At 55.3% G+C, this 13,637-nt stretch overlaps 9 protein-coding genes across 13 annotated transcripts; 5 read left to right on the top strand and 4 right to left on the bottom strand.

Annotated features, from left to right (window-relative positions):
• Positions 1-20: 20 nt before the first annotated feature.
• Positions 21-5,190, bottom strand: KVP18_001323 (uncharacterized protein; the record flags this gene model as incomplete). 2 transcript variants are annotated; one of them, XM_067951228.1, is made up of 6 exons in its annotated part: positions 21-104; positions 137-589; positions 627-1,065; positions 1,092-1,199; positions 1,224-4,016; positions 4,055-5,190. In XM_067951228.1, the coding sequence occupies 6 exons, from the start codon at positions 5,188-5,190 to the stop codon at positions 21-23; spliced, it is 5,013 nt and encodes a 1,670-aa protein (XP_067812779.1). The 2 variants fall into 2 exon arrangements, with proteins under 2 accessions (XP_067812779.1, XP_067812778.1); XM_067951227.1 differs by lacking the exons at positions 21-104; positions 137-589; positions 627-1,065; positions 1,092-1,199 and having other exon boundaries at positions 1,217-4,016.
• A 17-nt stretch (positions 5,191-5,207) lies between these two features.
• KVP18_001348 (uncharacterized protein) lies at positions 5,208-5,429 on the top strand (the record flags this gene model as incomplete). Its single annotated transcript, XM_067951282.1, has 1 exon — positions 5,208-5,429. The coding sequence occupies one exon, from the start codon at positions 5,208-5,210 to the stop codon at positions 5,427-5,429; it is 222 nt and encodes a 73-aa protein (XP_067812827.1).
• Positions 5,430-5,486: 57 nt separating this feature from the next.
• KVP18_001356 (uncharacterized protein) lies at positions 5,487-5,765 on the bottom strand (the record flags this gene model as incomplete). The annotated part of the gene is made up of 1 exon (XM_067951293.1): positions 5,487-5,765. One exon carries the CDS (start codon positions 5,763-5,765, stop codon positions 5,487-5,489), a length of 279 nt encoding a protein of 92 aa, XP_067812836.1.
• Positions 5,766-6,042: 277 nt separating this feature from the next.
• On the top strand, positions 6,043-9,179 carry KVP18_001361 (uncharacterized protein; the record flags this gene model as incomplete). 2 transcript variants are annotated; one of them, XM_067951300.1, is made up of 4 exons in its annotated part: positions 6,043-7,772; positions 7,802-7,926; positions 7,957-8,544; positions 8,572-9,179. In XM_067951300.1, 4 exons carry the CDS (start codon positions 6,043-6,045, stop codon positions 9,177-9,179), a joined length of 3,051 nt encoding a protein of 1,016 aa, XP_067812843.1. The 2 variants fall into 2 exon arrangements, with proteins under 2 accessions (XP_067812843.1, XP_067812844.1); XM_067951301.1 differs by lacking the exons at positions 7,957-8,544; positions 8,572-9,179 and having other exon boundaries at positions 6,043-7,818.
• Positions 8,700-8,969, bottom strand: KVP18_001338 (uncharacterized protein; the record flags this gene model as incomplete). The annotated part of the gene is made up of 1 exon (XM_067951259.1): positions 8,700-8,969. The coding sequence occupies one exon, from the start codon at positions 8,967-8,969 to the stop codon at positions 8,700-8,702; it is 270 nt and encodes an 89-aa protein (XP_067812806.1).
• Positions 9,180-9,253: 74 nt separating the features above from the next.
• KVP18_001317 (uncharacterized protein) lies at positions 9,254-10,675 on the top strand (the record flags this gene model as incomplete). Of its 2 annotated transcripts, XM_067951214.1 has the most annotated exons (2): positions 9,254-10,167; positions 10,198-10,675. In XM_067951214.1, 2 exons carry the CDS (start codon positions 9,254-9,256, stop codon positions 10,673-10,675), a joined length of 1,392 nt encoding a protein of 463 aa, XP_067812765.1. The 2 variants fall into 2 exon arrangements, with proteins under 2 accessions (XP_067812765.1, XP_067812764.1); XM_067951213.1 differs by lacking the exon at positions 10,198-10,675 and having other exon boundaries at positions 9,254-10,171.
• A 159-nt stretch (positions 10,676-10,834) lies between these two features.
• On the top strand, positions 10,835-11,442 carry KVP18_001360 (uncharacterized protein; the record flags this gene model as incomplete). 2 transcript variants are annotated; one of them, XM_067951299.1, is made up of 2 exons in its annotated part: positions 10,835-10,850; positions 10,880-11,442. In XM_067951299.1, the coding sequence occupies 2 exons, from the start codon at positions 10,835-10,837 to the stop codon at positions 11,440-11,442; spliced, it is 579 nt and encodes a 192-aa protein (XP_067812842.1). The 2 variants fall into 2 exon arrangements, with proteins under 2 accessions (XP_067812842.1, XP_067812841.1); XM_067951298.1 differs by lacking the exon at positions 10,835-10,850 and having other exon boundaries at positions 10,993-11,442.
• An 11-nt stretch (positions 11,443-11,453) lies between these two features.
• Positions 11,454-11,843, bottom strand: KVP18_001358 (uncharacterized protein; the record flags this gene model as incomplete). The annotated part of the gene is made up of 1 exon (XM_067951295.1): positions 11,454-11,843. One exon carries the CDS (start codon positions 11,841-11,843, stop codon positions 11,454-11,456), a length of 390 nt encoding a protein of 129 aa, XP_067812838.1.
• Positions 11,844-12,678: 835 nt separating this feature from the next.
• Positions 12,679-13,620, top strand: KVP18_001333 (uncharacterized protein; the record flags this gene model as incomplete). Its single annotated transcript, XM_067951248.1, has 1 exon — positions 12,679-13,620. The coding sequence occupies one exon, from the start codon at positions 12,679-12,681 to the stop codon at positions 13,618-13,620; it is 942 nt and encodes a 313-aa protein (XP_067812796.1).
• Positions 13,621-13,637: the final 17 nt, after the last annotated feature.

The raw sequence follows: 13,637 nt of genomic DNA, 5'->3' as shown, positions 1-13,637 counted from the left end.
GACAGCCTTCAGTAAAACCCTCACAAAAGAACATGAATCGCCCAGGGAGACTGCTTCGGCATATCCAGATCGTCCCTGGACCTCTGATAGACTTGAGCACCGATCTACAAAAGGATCGAGTAACGTCAAAGCTCACACCAGAGGACCAGGCGATAAGCTGGCCGCTCTCCCAATGAAGGATATCAGTCGGTCCCAGACGTAGGCGTAGCGTGCTTTCTGGTACCTCCAATAGCACGAGACCGCCAGTGAGCTCGTTAAGCTTGTGAGAATGGCAGGAGGAGAGCACACGATCCAGAGGCCCAAATAGCTTCATGGGCACTGGTAGGCCTGGCTTCCAATCAGAGTCTCCGCATTCTGAATGAATCAGCGACTTCATCGTGCCGTCCAGCACAGATGTGGACTGGGTAATGAACTTCGTAGCCTGGCGGACAGGCAGTGCTCGAGACTCTACGGAAACTCGGCGCATGTATCCCGTGCGGCCGGTAATTACCACGTGCTTCCGCTTCATGGCTGTGTATACGCAGCCTCCGTGCAGCGCAAGCGGTATGGCCATAAATCGGTGTCGGGTGAGTAGCGTGTTCAGGACGATCTGGACGCATGTTACCTTGAAGATAGAGGGCACCTACTGTCGTTTGATCCTTGGTCGGGAGCAGCTGATAGAAGGTGCCCGCAGGCCCAAGTTCACGATGCACCTCTCCCGTAGAAGCCATAATCTCCACACCGATGTCCACATGTATTGCCAGCCCCTTACGTAGCTGCACAATGGCAGAAGACGCCTGAAGCATCACCTCGGGGATGGTTGTCAAAGGGGTCTCTGGAGCAACTGAAGGGGCCTCGATGGGCTTGGCATGAGCGCTGTCGATTCCGTCTTTCTCGAGGCTCCGCAGCAGATTAGCCATCCGCGCCTGCAGCTTCAAGACGTCTGGATTGTCGTCTTGGTTTGAATGGTCGTCTTCGTGCAGAACATCTGGTCGACTATCATCGCTGTCTGCGCGCTCCAGAGGAGTGGGATTCTCGCTATCACACCTTCCGGTCCCATCCTCGCTCTCGGGGAGACTAGCATCACTGTGTGACACTGAGGCACCGCTCACATTTTTGGCTCCTCCAACAAGTCAGACTTTTTGTGAAGCCTGCCCAACACGCCTGCCCAGCCCCCATCTAAAGGAGAGTTGTCCTCGTCTTTCTCATGGGGTCTCATCCTAAATTTGAAGTTTCATTAGCACATTATGTGACTCAGATCGGGTTTTATACGCTTGTTCGTCTCGTTCTCAAAATTCGGTAGTGTCCGCTTCCGAGTTCGCAGGTACTCCTCTGTGAGCCTAGACAGCTCGACGCGCTGGTCTGCACGGCAGTTTGCAAATGTTGCCTGGAAAACGGCTCGGTCTCGACGAAGAACACGAATGAGGGCAGCCCAATTGCCCCGGAACACCTTCAAGACCTCCTCCCACGTCTCGCTATCGCTCTTTAGAGTCATCGGTGCCCACCTTGGGTCCAGCGGTGGAGGGGTGATGGTCTGGTTGTTTCCTCTGTGTGACTTCATGTACAGCGTTTTCTGGATCACGGAGACCACCGCCACAGAAGCAAATTGCGACGAGACACTCGTACTGCGGAAGTCGCTCAAGAGGGACCACATTATCCTGTTGGCGAGACCCACTGCAGTTAGGCCACAGCTGGCTGTTGGCGCGGTCAGCGCACATTGTAGAACGCGTCGAAACACGGCACAAAGGCGGGGTAACTGCGACGACCATAGTGACTCCACTGCCTGGGAAGCTGATGGACTTTCGACCTCAATCCCTAGACGGATAGTGGCCATTACCGCTGATTTGCAAAGCTCCAGGCTCGCCACACACAGAAATCCCGACACTGAGGTGCCGCCCTGAGACTGCGTCTCGAACACCTCCAGAGCATCAGCGGCGGCAGCCACCAACAGCGCACTCGTCCGTCGGCCAACAGAGGTGCCGCGGGTAGAACCGTTTGCGCTGACGACTGCGCTGCGAGCCACATTGTACAGCAGTCGTGTGGCCGAGACCGTGAGTGTACAGAGCAATGTGGAGGCGTAGGCGTCGGCCTCACAGGGAGCAAGGTCGCGTCGCCTTTCCGCAGAGACACGGAAGGCGACCCGAAGTAGAGACATGATGGGTTCCACGATGGCGTCGTCACATTCCTGAGAGAACAGGGGCTTCAAAAGAGCGCGGATGGCGTCGTAATGGGAAAGCACCTCCGTCAGCAGCCATAAGTCGGCCAGGACGTCAGTTAGGCAATCTCCTCCATTGGCATGTTGAAACAGAGAGGTCAGATAAGCTGCCTCTGTCGCAAATACAGCGGTGGCAGCATCAGGGGGGAACTTGGGGTTTAGCGTGAGGGTAAGAGTGTCATTAGGCCTCAATACTAGCTCAGCACAGTGCTGCCGCATGGCCCTCACCATCACTCGGGCGGCCAGCGAAGCGTCACGGCTGTCAAGCAGAACGCAGTACAGGCGCGCGCACTCGAGTGAACACCACGCCTTCAATGATCGTTTGAGGATTTTCAAGGTTTGTAAATCGGTTGGTTGCAGTGCAAGAACGCGAAGCACCACCCTGAGTTTCATCTCCGAATCGATGAGAGGCAATTGGTCTGGGTTCCACGTGATCTTGGCTAACACTGAGCTGCCCGCCCCGGTGACGCCTTTCTTAGCTAAGAGCTCCGATAGTAGCTCTGCGCCCTCCTCTGACTCCAGCGACAGCTCCGTACCTTGAAGACATCCCACCCGCTTCACAACAGCGGCAGCCAGGCGAGGGTCGGCATCCATCACGAACAGCAGGTCAAGCGAGTCCGCCCCGGAAACCACCACTCGTTTACACAGCATCCGGCGCGACTTCACAGCCAGAGGGATCACCCTGGAGTCGTTCAGCACCCCTCGTAGCAGCTTCAGCGCGGCGACGCCGTCCTCTAGCTCTCCGATCCACTCTAGAGTAGCCTGTAGCGTCTCCTCCGAAAGATTTCGTAACACCCTAGTGCCGCTTACGCGAGCGAGAAGCTGAGCGATGTCTTCGCCGGCAGTCAGCAGTCGGAGCCATACCTTATCGGCCGCAGAGGGTCTCGAAAGCATGCAGTCCAGTGCATGACCTCTTCGGGAGGGATTTGCCATCGCAAAGCTAACACCGGTTTTCACCAGCCAACCCAGGTTCTTCGAGGAAGGAACTGAGTCTACGATCAGGCCGAAATTGTTGACCAGTTCAGAAGGAATCTTGGCAGCATTAGCCTTGAGAGCGGCGACTACAGTCTCCGACACAGGCTGCAATCTCCTGCAGGACGCTTGCAAAATCGCCAGCGCCAGTCCCATTTTCAAGTCTGCATCTTCATCCCCCAGCTTGCGCAGCATTTTCTCCAGCGGAGCCAAAGAAGGTAGTTCTGCGTGGTCGAGCTGGTGGATTTCCTCATGCAGCTCGAGCCAGCAGAGAGTGAGCATGGCAGTGGAACGGCTGGGTTTGAGCCCCTTGGTAATCTGGGTGAGCGGTTCCAACAGCAGCTGAAACGCCGAAACACTCGTGTCGTTGACGACCAGCTCGGAGATCAAATGGGAAAGCACACACAAGGGCCCGTCCCCATGTGTGGCAGAGGCCCAAAGGGCGCAGTGCTGCACAACTCTAGCCGCCTGAGAAGGCGACCCTTGGCTTGCAAGCTCACAGAAGGCGGCGACTACAGGAGGCGCAAGCACCACAGCGTCCGAGAGCTGCGCCAAGACACCAAAAAGGGAGTCCTGGGCGTTGAGGCGGCCGAGAGTGGTGATCACGGAGGCTAGACAGGCCAGACCCGCGTCAGACGGACTCACTGCCAGCTCCTGCACAACCAAAGTGAGGAGCTTCTGAGCACACGCAGGCTGCAGCTCCACGACAGTGACGATGCCAGCCCATAAGAGCTCTTTGGTCTGTTTGGTGGTCACGCACAGCTGGGAGGAGACCTGGTCCGCAAAGCGTGATAGCAGACGAAACTGGACGCTGGTCGGATCCCGGTCAACCACGGACCACTTCAACACTCTGTGACTCGTGAGGCAAATTGTACAGAGAATACTTACAGGTTCCAAAGGTTGAGCTTATGCAAAGTACCCAGGAAAGGGTCTGAGGTGACCATCTCAAGAAGGGACAGGAAAATGATGTGAATGGCGGCTCGGTAGGACATTCCCGTGGCTTGCTCTAAGCGGAGAATCTCGGGTAGCCTCTCTAGCACGTCAGTCTCTCGACCTTGGAGAACGGAGGCGGAATGGGTACTTATGATCTGGAAAGCAGAGTCCTCCAAATGGTGAAGGAACCTGAGCGCTCCTACTTGAAGGTCATGAGGGGTCAACGGAGACGAAAATTCAGGCGAGAAGATATTGGCAAAGGCTTCCACCACAGGAGAGAACAGACGAGCGGAAGGCTGGCTGGTGGTCAGTGGATCTACCACGAAAGCAACGAACTGCTCCGTGAAGGTGTGGTGCGTAAGCCCAGTCACGAAGGGCAGAACTTGTGACACGTCAGATGCTCGGGCACTTCTGGTTTCAAAGACGACGGATGCCAGGCGTCGAAATACGGGGTGTTCGTCGGTACGACCATAGAATGCCAGAATCAAGGCGAAAAACTCAGGCTGGAGTAGCACCTGTGCAGTTTTCACCCGCTGGTCTCCTAGGCACCAGACGAGTTCCGTGTGAAATAGCTCCAGAAAGTTACATCCGATGCGCTGAAGCTGGGATTCCATTCGTTTTTGCTCCGGTGCCATGGCTTCATCAGACTCGCGCTTTCGGGTGCAACGCTCAACGACTACTGACACTGCGCGTCCAGTAGTGGTCCGAAGTTGGTGTATGGGCAGCTGGAGACTCACCTGCCGCGCCTGAATCCGTATCATCGCCTGCAGGCACCGCTGAATGCACTCCAGATGCTCCTCAGCTCCTGCAGTCATCTCAAGTCCCAGAACGAAGGAGTCTAGGATGAGTCCGATACATAGGTAATCCAAGAGGGTAGCATGACTCGACGGCAGCAGCTCCAATACTTCCGCCAATACCATCAGCTCTGCAATGTTGTAGTTGCGTGCATGTTGCTTTTGACCAAACCAGTGGCGGGCCACAGTGGCCACAATCTCTGACGTTTGTTCCGACGCGCGGACTTTGGAAAAGAAATCTCGGACCTCGGCTTCGCTCCTCTGAGCTACAGGACGCTCCGCTATCCAGGTCGCCATCTAATTCCCGAATTCTGATGATCATCCCTATTCGCTGCTTCTCTTGCGGGAAGGTCGTTGGGCAGCTATGGGAGCCGTGGCTCGAGCTCCTCCACTCAGACGTGACGGAAGGCGAAGCTCTGGACCGCTTAGGCCTTAAGCGATACTGCTGCCGGCGAATGCTGCTAACTCACGTCGACTTGATTGAGAAGCTGCTGGCTTACAACATCTACGAGAAGCGTGACGCGGCTATGGCATGACGTTGATATCCTGACACCAACATCGAGACTGCCTGGCAATGACGTTATTGTTCCTGATCACGAAACGCGCTTCTCAGGTATCCTGATTAAGTGCCTCAACGGGTCCAGCGCTTTCCACAGCGTTCGACGCTTCTTCTTCTCAGCAGGGGCTGAATGTAGCTCGAATGGCGTTGCATTTGCCTCTTCGTAGTCTGGGTTGCGTTTAGTGAGCAGTCTTCGGGTTCGCTGTGGTTGGGGGCTTTCACAGTGCCGTACGTTGGAAAAGCAGATCATTGGAGCAGAGGTGGACGTCTCGAGTAGGTGCAGTGGCAAGGGCGGTACGTAGGGCGGAGGCATACTCAAGATACCAACAATATTAATTTGTTTCCTCGGTGTATTTTTCTTCCACCGACTTACTCCTGGATGAGCCTTCAAGAGGAGGGGACATCTGGTGGGAAAGATGGCAAAGGCAGGAAAGGATACGCAACGTATCTTCATTCAAAGTGTTGATTGATTGTGTTTCTGAAACGTAGTTGTCGCCAACTAAGTCACTGCGCCGACCATAACGCTTGGGGCTGTTCTCAGCACCGACCTCTGATGCGATGTTTGTCACATAATTTCCCCCAATTACTGCATGTGCACCTCTTCAGAGTTCGTCAAGGCCCGTGACGAGACTTCGGTTGCAGAGGCCACCGTTATGGCGTACATACTACAAAACGAACTGCAAAGGGATGAGCTTGACCTCAACGAGGACTGCGCGGAGGCCTCGGTTTTCAAAGTGCTGGGGCGTCTTACCTTTGCTCAACCAGAAACCACGAACGTTTTTGGTAACCTGACCTCCCTGGGCGGCGGAGGCTTGAAGTGGGCGGAAGCTGCGTGGGGTGTGTGTCACTCGGATGGAATCGAGGAGGACATACGGCTCCGAAAGCACTGGCGGGCCCTATGTCAGCGGCATCCGTTACCGGACCTGCGCGAGAGGATCAGGGCAGTAGGTGCCGTCATCCTAGATACCGCGACGCTGGTTTTCGAGTGTCCCTCGGTATTCGAATCGGCACCTGATACATCCCTCCTGGCACCGCAATCCGCTACCATTCTCGGGGAATGGCTCAAGAGCGGAGTTCGGCCTGAGTTTCTGCACGGCGTGCTGGATCGCCTATCTCCACCAACATTGTTGGCGCTGGTCGAGGAGACCGTTATGTCAGTGTACAACGCATTGACTCTGCATTACTTCGGCGAAACTCGGGTCCCGCTAGTCCGTGTATTACAACATCTGTGCAGTCACAAGGAGACGGCATACCTACTAACCATGACTAACTCGTTGTTCAGTCCTGAGAACGACTTTGTAGCCGACGTCGTCTCTAAAGGGCGGTACAACGGATTCTTGTACGAGTTCCACACGATACTAGGCCGTTTGATGGCTCCATCACCCTTGGACTTTCAGATCTTACCCAGCAATATGCAATCGCGTGGAGTCTTACAGCGCTATTTTGTCGGGCTCCACACGATGCCTTCTCAGGCGATACGGCAACAACTACTAACGGTTGACCTGAGCTTGGCTGCCTCCCGTGAGGCATCCATAGGCATTGTCAAGGCTCTTTGCAAATCTCCAGGGCGAGGCGAGGTGACTACGTGGTTCGCACACGCCCTGCAGGCCAACAGTTCGAAAGCGACATTGCAAGGTGCGCATGTGGCGCAGATGATGTCGGAAATCACCGTGCCAGGAATGGCGTTGCTGTCAGCGCGGACGCAGGGAGTTTCAACTGCGGGCTTCGGCATCGAGGTCACCGCGGTTCTCTTGGGACTCTGTGCTCCAATAAATCATTCCATGTTACCGTCATTGGAGCCTCTGATGCCTTGCAGAACCGGCGACGCGATGATTGGAGATCGGCTTTTGGGGAAGTTGACAGATTCCAACGCGATACTGGGCATAGAGGCCTACCGAGAGGCATGCGCCAAGGTCGCCGACAAGGAGGCCTGGAACGGCAAGTTTACCGCCGAGGTGTTCTGGTTAACCTGCATGGCCATCCACTGCGTCCTTGCCCCGGCAGTAAAGGAGTACAAGCAGCTCATCGAGAACTTCGTCCAGCCGATGAGTGACCAGGAGAAGGCTCGTAAGGCCGTAGCCCAGCTCTGCTGCTGGAACTCTGCTCTGTTCGAGCGGAACTTCCTGCTGAACTTCCGTTCGTTTTGCCACTTACTGTCTGGATATCTTGCTCACTGTGTGTACTGTTATGACGGACAAGGCAACCTGCGAGCTGATAGATGGTCTCTCTTCGTCGAGAACGACTTCGACGTTCACCGATTATTCGATCTTGGGCTTGACCAGCACGATTCTCCGCCACAGCTGGCTGCCTTTCCCGCTGAGTACGTCGAACTCGGGTCCGACCATGCAGCGTACTGGAGTCCCTGATGGAAATCGTGTCAACATTCACTCTCCTGTCATTAGACGCGCCTTTATTTCCGCCTAATATCTTCGCCGACGTGAGACCGCTTGCCACCCTTGCAACATTTTTTCTCAGTAGGCCAACCTCAAGCCGTTTCTATGCAGATTCGCCCCTCTCTCCGCATCTTACCTTTTCCTTGGGCGCAAGTCCGCTTCTGCACTTTACCATAGCTCATGGAGGCGCGACTGCGCCTGCAGGTCGCGCGGTGAGACAAGCAGTGCTGACGGACACCATTTGTTTGCGCCACTTGCTTCCGGGGATAGTCCGAGGCTTCGTGGAAGCTCAGAAATCGGGCTACTATGCCCGCATAGAACACCGACTCCTTTACATTCAGCTGTTTAACGAGCTCATCTCGCTGGAGCCCTACCAAGACAGCCTGCACAGCATCGCCGAAGACGCCGCATTCGGAGACCTGTTCCCTCGATTCATCCACCACTTCGTTTCCAACCTGGCTTGGGTCACAGAGGAAGGGCTAAGCCACCTGACGGAAATTAAAAATCGGCTGCAGCGCGGCGAGGTGGTCGACTCCACGGAGATACCTGCCGGTCACGAAGACGACGACACCAACGTGGAGGCGATGCCGATGGTGAAGCTCGTGGGGATCTGCAAGTCACTCAATAAGGCCGGTCAGCTCTCCATGAAGGTCTATACGTCATTGGCCTCCGTGTCCAGTCGACACATAATCCCCAACGGTGAGCGTCGGGTGCGTGCTAATGCAGCAATCCTCTTGAGCGAGTGCATCCTGAACCTCAACGTCGTGCTGTACAATCTTCTTGGCCCAAAATGTCTTCAGTTGAAGATTCAGAACGTACAGCGGTTCGAGTTTGACCCGCGCGCGTTGCTGGCCTCAACAGTCACGACCTACCTCATATACGAGAAGTGTGCGCGTGACATGGGTATGGTAGAGCGGTTTCTGGGCGAAATCGTTGATGAGGAGCGCTACTTTTCTCTTCAAACCTTCATGAAGGCGGTTAACATAGTCCAGCGCGAAGGCCTCATGTCCGATGGTGAGGTCACTCGGATGGCTGACTTCGTCACTTCGTTGGAGACCGCTCTCCACGAGAAGGAGAGCGAAGCAGGTCGCATGCAAGCAGTAGCTGACTCGATTCCAGACCATTTCATGGACCCCATAATGGGAGACATGATGGTAGATCCGGTAAAGCTGCCGACCTCAGGCCATGTAGTCGATCGGAAGCACATCGAAAGACATCTGATGAGCGAGTCCTTTGACCCATACAACCGAATGGCGCTGACCAAGGAGGACCTTATTCCCCTGCCGGAGCTGAAGACCGAAATTGAGCAGTGGAAACGTGATCATCTGGCATAGGTGTGAAGACCGTATGAATTCCTCAGAGCGGAATTTACTTGCTGATATTTGTTCGTGTCCATTTTGCGGTTATAATGCTCAGCGTGTTGGATTTCCTATGCGACCCCCAGGTGCAGCGACTGACGCCTAGCGCTGTCCTGCAGGCTGGGATGTGCGATCTGTGCTGTAACCTTAAGTCGAAGTGCGAATGCGAACGCCGACCTCCAGCGCCTCGCCGACGAGGGTCACTAGTGAGCACGCAGCGAAAACCCGACCTGACACCAGCCTCTGAGCCGGCGACTCCAGTATCCACAAGGCCTGTTTCGGATGCGCAGACGCCTGAGCGCCTCGCCGAAGATGGTGGTTTGAGACCAGCGCTCAGCATGCTTTACGGCAAGCCAGGGCACATCGTGGCAACTTCCGCAGATACACTAGATACCTTCGCGGAGGAGTGCTGCTCCGCTGAGCGCCATGAACCGAGCCCTGCAGCTCCCCCACCTCATGACGTGCCCGAGGTCTGCCAAGCAGTCAGAAATCTTACAGAATCGCGACGCCACGTTCTCATATCTGGCTGGGGATCTAAGCAGGCATACGGTGCCGCTCTCAGCGAGTTCCTCTCGGTCAGAGGCTCGGATGTGTACGAAACCGACTGGAGATTCGTTCGGCCACAACGAACGCTGTGCGGGCTAGTGCAATTTCTGCGAGTTGTTTCGATGTGTGGCTCCAACCGGCAAAACCCAGAAGAGGTGGCGTCACTGAAGTGCTTGACGGATTTGGTGAGACGGGAAGTGTCAGAGGTCACTCATGCCCTCTGGATTCACCACTGCTTCGGAAACGGTGTGCTTGAAAGGTGGGCTGACCTGCGAGATCTGCTGTCGGTTACCAGTCGCCGAGTGTTCAACGTGTTCGTTACGGAAGATCTGGACCCAAGACTGCTGCTGGTCAACCTTCCTGACTGTGTAAGCTTGGGAATATACCACATCCCTCTGAATACGCACATGCCTTATGGGTAGGACCCTCAGGGTTAGAATCATGCTAGCGATACCTTTGTACGGTGCGATCAGCAGTCGAGAATCGTCCCCTTCGTTGAGCGCTTCTTCTGTGCAAGAGCTGACGCACCTGCGATTGCCCGCGGAGACGTCGTGGTGGCCGTAAACGCCCTGCCTCCAAACGTAAGGAAGACGTTTGAGGACTTCGTATGTCTGTGGAGTCGAGACTACCATTTCAAACGTCTCACCGGCTCGCGAGAGAAACCAAAGGTTGACAAAGAAGAGCTCACGCGCTTGGTTCAGTTGCGAGTAATGTCTATGACGCTGCTGACGCTACACCAGGTGTTAGCCGAGTTGCTGAGCCACGGGATACTGAAAGACGCCCCGAACCACCTACATTTTGCGTACGACGCATCTGTCTTGGAAGGCTCACAGTGGCAACCGAAAGTTGACAAGGGACGTGAAGAGGCCCAAGCCCTTTTCGTCGCCTCTGGCGCCAGGGGAAAGAAGGTGAGATCAAAAAGGTGACGCCTAAGTGCGTCAAACTCTACATGAATCTTTTCTGGATATAAGACTGGTGGTGTTGAAGCTTTTAGGCTGTTACATGAATCTTTTCTGGATATAAGACTGGTGGTGTTGAAGCTTTTAGGCCTTTACCCAAAATAGTGTGCGTGTGCAGATTCGCCTATGTCCAATCCGACAGGTAAGACCGCAGCCTATTCAAAGACGCAGCTGATGAGGGGGCGCTTCCGGCACCCCTGCACGACCAAGACTTCACGACAAGGTTGCCTGGATATCCGGATCATTGCACCAGTCCATTCCGTCTTGGCGGTCCCGCCACAGTGATGCCGCGCGCTGGGCGCCCGGGATACGACTACACCACTCTGGAAGGATTGATGCATGACACCCCGTATCAAGATTCCCTCTACCAGCCCATATGCCCTAATGGTATGTACAAGTACGCGAACGGCTGGGTGTCCTACCCTTACGGTATCCCTGCCGATCTAGCTCCAGTAATGCGGAAGGCAGCTAGTAAAAACACCATGGTCTCGTCAATCATCCCGCAAATGAGCACGTTCGGAACCTGGGAGATGAAAGCAACTGAGGCGAGCCTCAGCAGCGAGCTGTCCGTTACCCCCGAGGCCCCGAAGCCCGCGCCTGTCGAGTTCGACCCTACCTCTGATAAGGTGACGGTGTCGGTGTCGGCGGGTGAGCCTGTCACGCCAATTCATCTCCCGCCGCTTGTCTTGGAGCCAGAAAGGCCGCGGTTTGGCAAGTTTCGTTGGTTCGCCTGATTGTCCAAAATTCATGAACAAACTTCGATACATGCGTCCCATACAAACCCAACGCTTTCGACAGCGCCCGCCAGGTCGCACTTAACGGTGGACAAGTCGTGCATCAGGTCCTGACTTGTTAGTATGACGCTGACAGCCAACTGACAGGTGTCATCTTCGACGTCGTTTTCCGACCGCAACACGAATTTGAAGTCCCCGCGACCTACGAACTGGCCTCCCTGTAGGAAGCAGAAGACAGTTCGACTGCCCGAACCCGCCGCCTGCAGAACCACTCCCTCGTCTCGGACGGCCTCGCCTAGCGCCACCAAGGCCACCTGCCCCAAGAGGGTACGACTGAGAGCGTGAGCCAGCACAACGGCTTGCGCCGCTGCAGTGCCGATGGGCGCGTCCGGGATGCACATGCGATGCCGAGCAGCGCATTCCTCCACAAGGTGATCGTAGTTGTCGGGACACGCTGTCGTTTGCAGCACCCTGTTGACTCGCCTTCAAGAGCTCTGCCGTTCACACTAACAGATTCGCGTGCGTAGTCCTTCCGGTTTTGCACCAAATCCAGGACTAAGCTTGAGTGCATCTGACTCTGTCTCCGTTCAGCCACATCCTGTGTCAGAACCACAGGGACTACGTTCCACGGCTTTTCAGCCAATAGTTCCTGTCGGGACCGTGGGATCAAGGCGGGGTAACGCGAGTGGCGTAGCAGATTGAACCTGGGTAAGAGAAGCTCTGCGCTGCGGTTGGCGGTGAGCTGCGCCTGGGCTTCCGTCACGGCAACTGCCATGCGTACTTGGGCAGAGAGTAACGACTGGTAGGTAGAGGCTAGCTGCTTGAGAGATAACCGTTGGCTTTCACCTCCGATTCGACGCGGCGACTTTCAAGACTCACGTCACACTTTGACCTACGGATACCACACACCTCTGCTATCAAGGGGATCACGTCCCCTTACCACAAGGGCACTTTCCGAGGTGATGAGGAACTCTTGAGGAAATATTCATCATTATGTGTTTGTGCTCCTCGGAGATTCTCCTGATCGAACCTCGACAGTCGACTGCGCCTTCCAGTCATGCCCTAAGTTCCCGCTGGGGCAGATGTGACCTCCGATTCGACGCGGCGACTTTCAAGACTCACGTCACACTTTGACTCGCAACGTGTGACCGCGCGGCGTCTCTGCGGTATCTGTACCCATTAGCTAGTATGTATACCCTAAATGGGCATGCCGCTCTGGAGAAATTCAATTCCTGAATGCCCGCGGTAAAGAGAAATCTGCCTTCTCCCGAGGAGGCTGTCGCAGACCACCCCAGTTGTAGCACGGAAAGGCAGGTCCTGCTGTCGCCAATTCCTCTGGTGGATTACTCTGGCGCAGATCCTGGCAGCATCGTCTTGCCGTCCATGACGGTCGCCCAGCTGTGTGCTCTGTTGCAGATGCCTTACTTACAGGAGCTGGTGAGGGCAGTAATTCCCACTGTTGGCAATCCCCGAGCGCTGTGGGAAGACCAGAAACTCTCCCTCTTCGACATGGTAGAACTCCAGTTTCAAATTGTAGGCGGCGACCACTCCTTCCTGCGTATCTTAGGCGTAAACGCGGGAATCACGCTGTTCAATCTGCATCGGGCATTCTGCACATCATTGGGGTTCCCTGAGGACGCGTTTGAACGGCCTTTCCACTACTGGCACTTTCCCGGCGCACCTGTCATCTACGCCAACGGCACGGATTTCAAGCGGCACTCCAAGTCCCTCGGCAACGTCGCCACGGATAAAACCGCAGTGCTCAACTCGTTTATCGGCCCCAACTCCACTTCCTTCTACTACGATCTCGACGACGTGCGCTTCGAGGTACGGGTCACGGACGTTATAGCACAGCAGACGGTGCAAGCAGACCTCGTTTGGGTGCCGCGAGTGACGGAGGGCTCCGTAGGGGATGCCCCATTCCTGCTGGGCCAGGAGCCTGACGACTTTATCATAGACCGCGTCAACCTTATGTTGAACGAAGGCAGATTTGGTCGGAACATGGCTACCTCCAGACGGACCAAGCGGAAGCGCACTGAAAACCTAGATATGGACGATAAGCTGCGGCTGTTACGGCAGCCCATTGCTCAGTTTTTTCAGCATCGCACGGAGTACAAGAAAAGAAAGTCGCCTGGAAGTCCCGACTGCAAGACTGCTACAAGTGATGGCGAAGCATAAAGTCAGTTGAACTTATA

Source organism: the organism of the source record quoted next (assembly GCF_019968955.1).
Source record: "MAG: Porospora cf. gigantea A chromosome Unknown PgA_NODE_13_length_79947_cov_347.407, whole genome shotgun sequence".
Taxonomy (NCBI): domain Eukaryota; phylum Apicomplexa; class Conoidasida; order Eugregarinorida; family Porosporidae; genus Porospora; species Porospora cf. gigantea A.
This window is presented reverse-complemented; position numbering and strand designations above follow the sequence as displayed.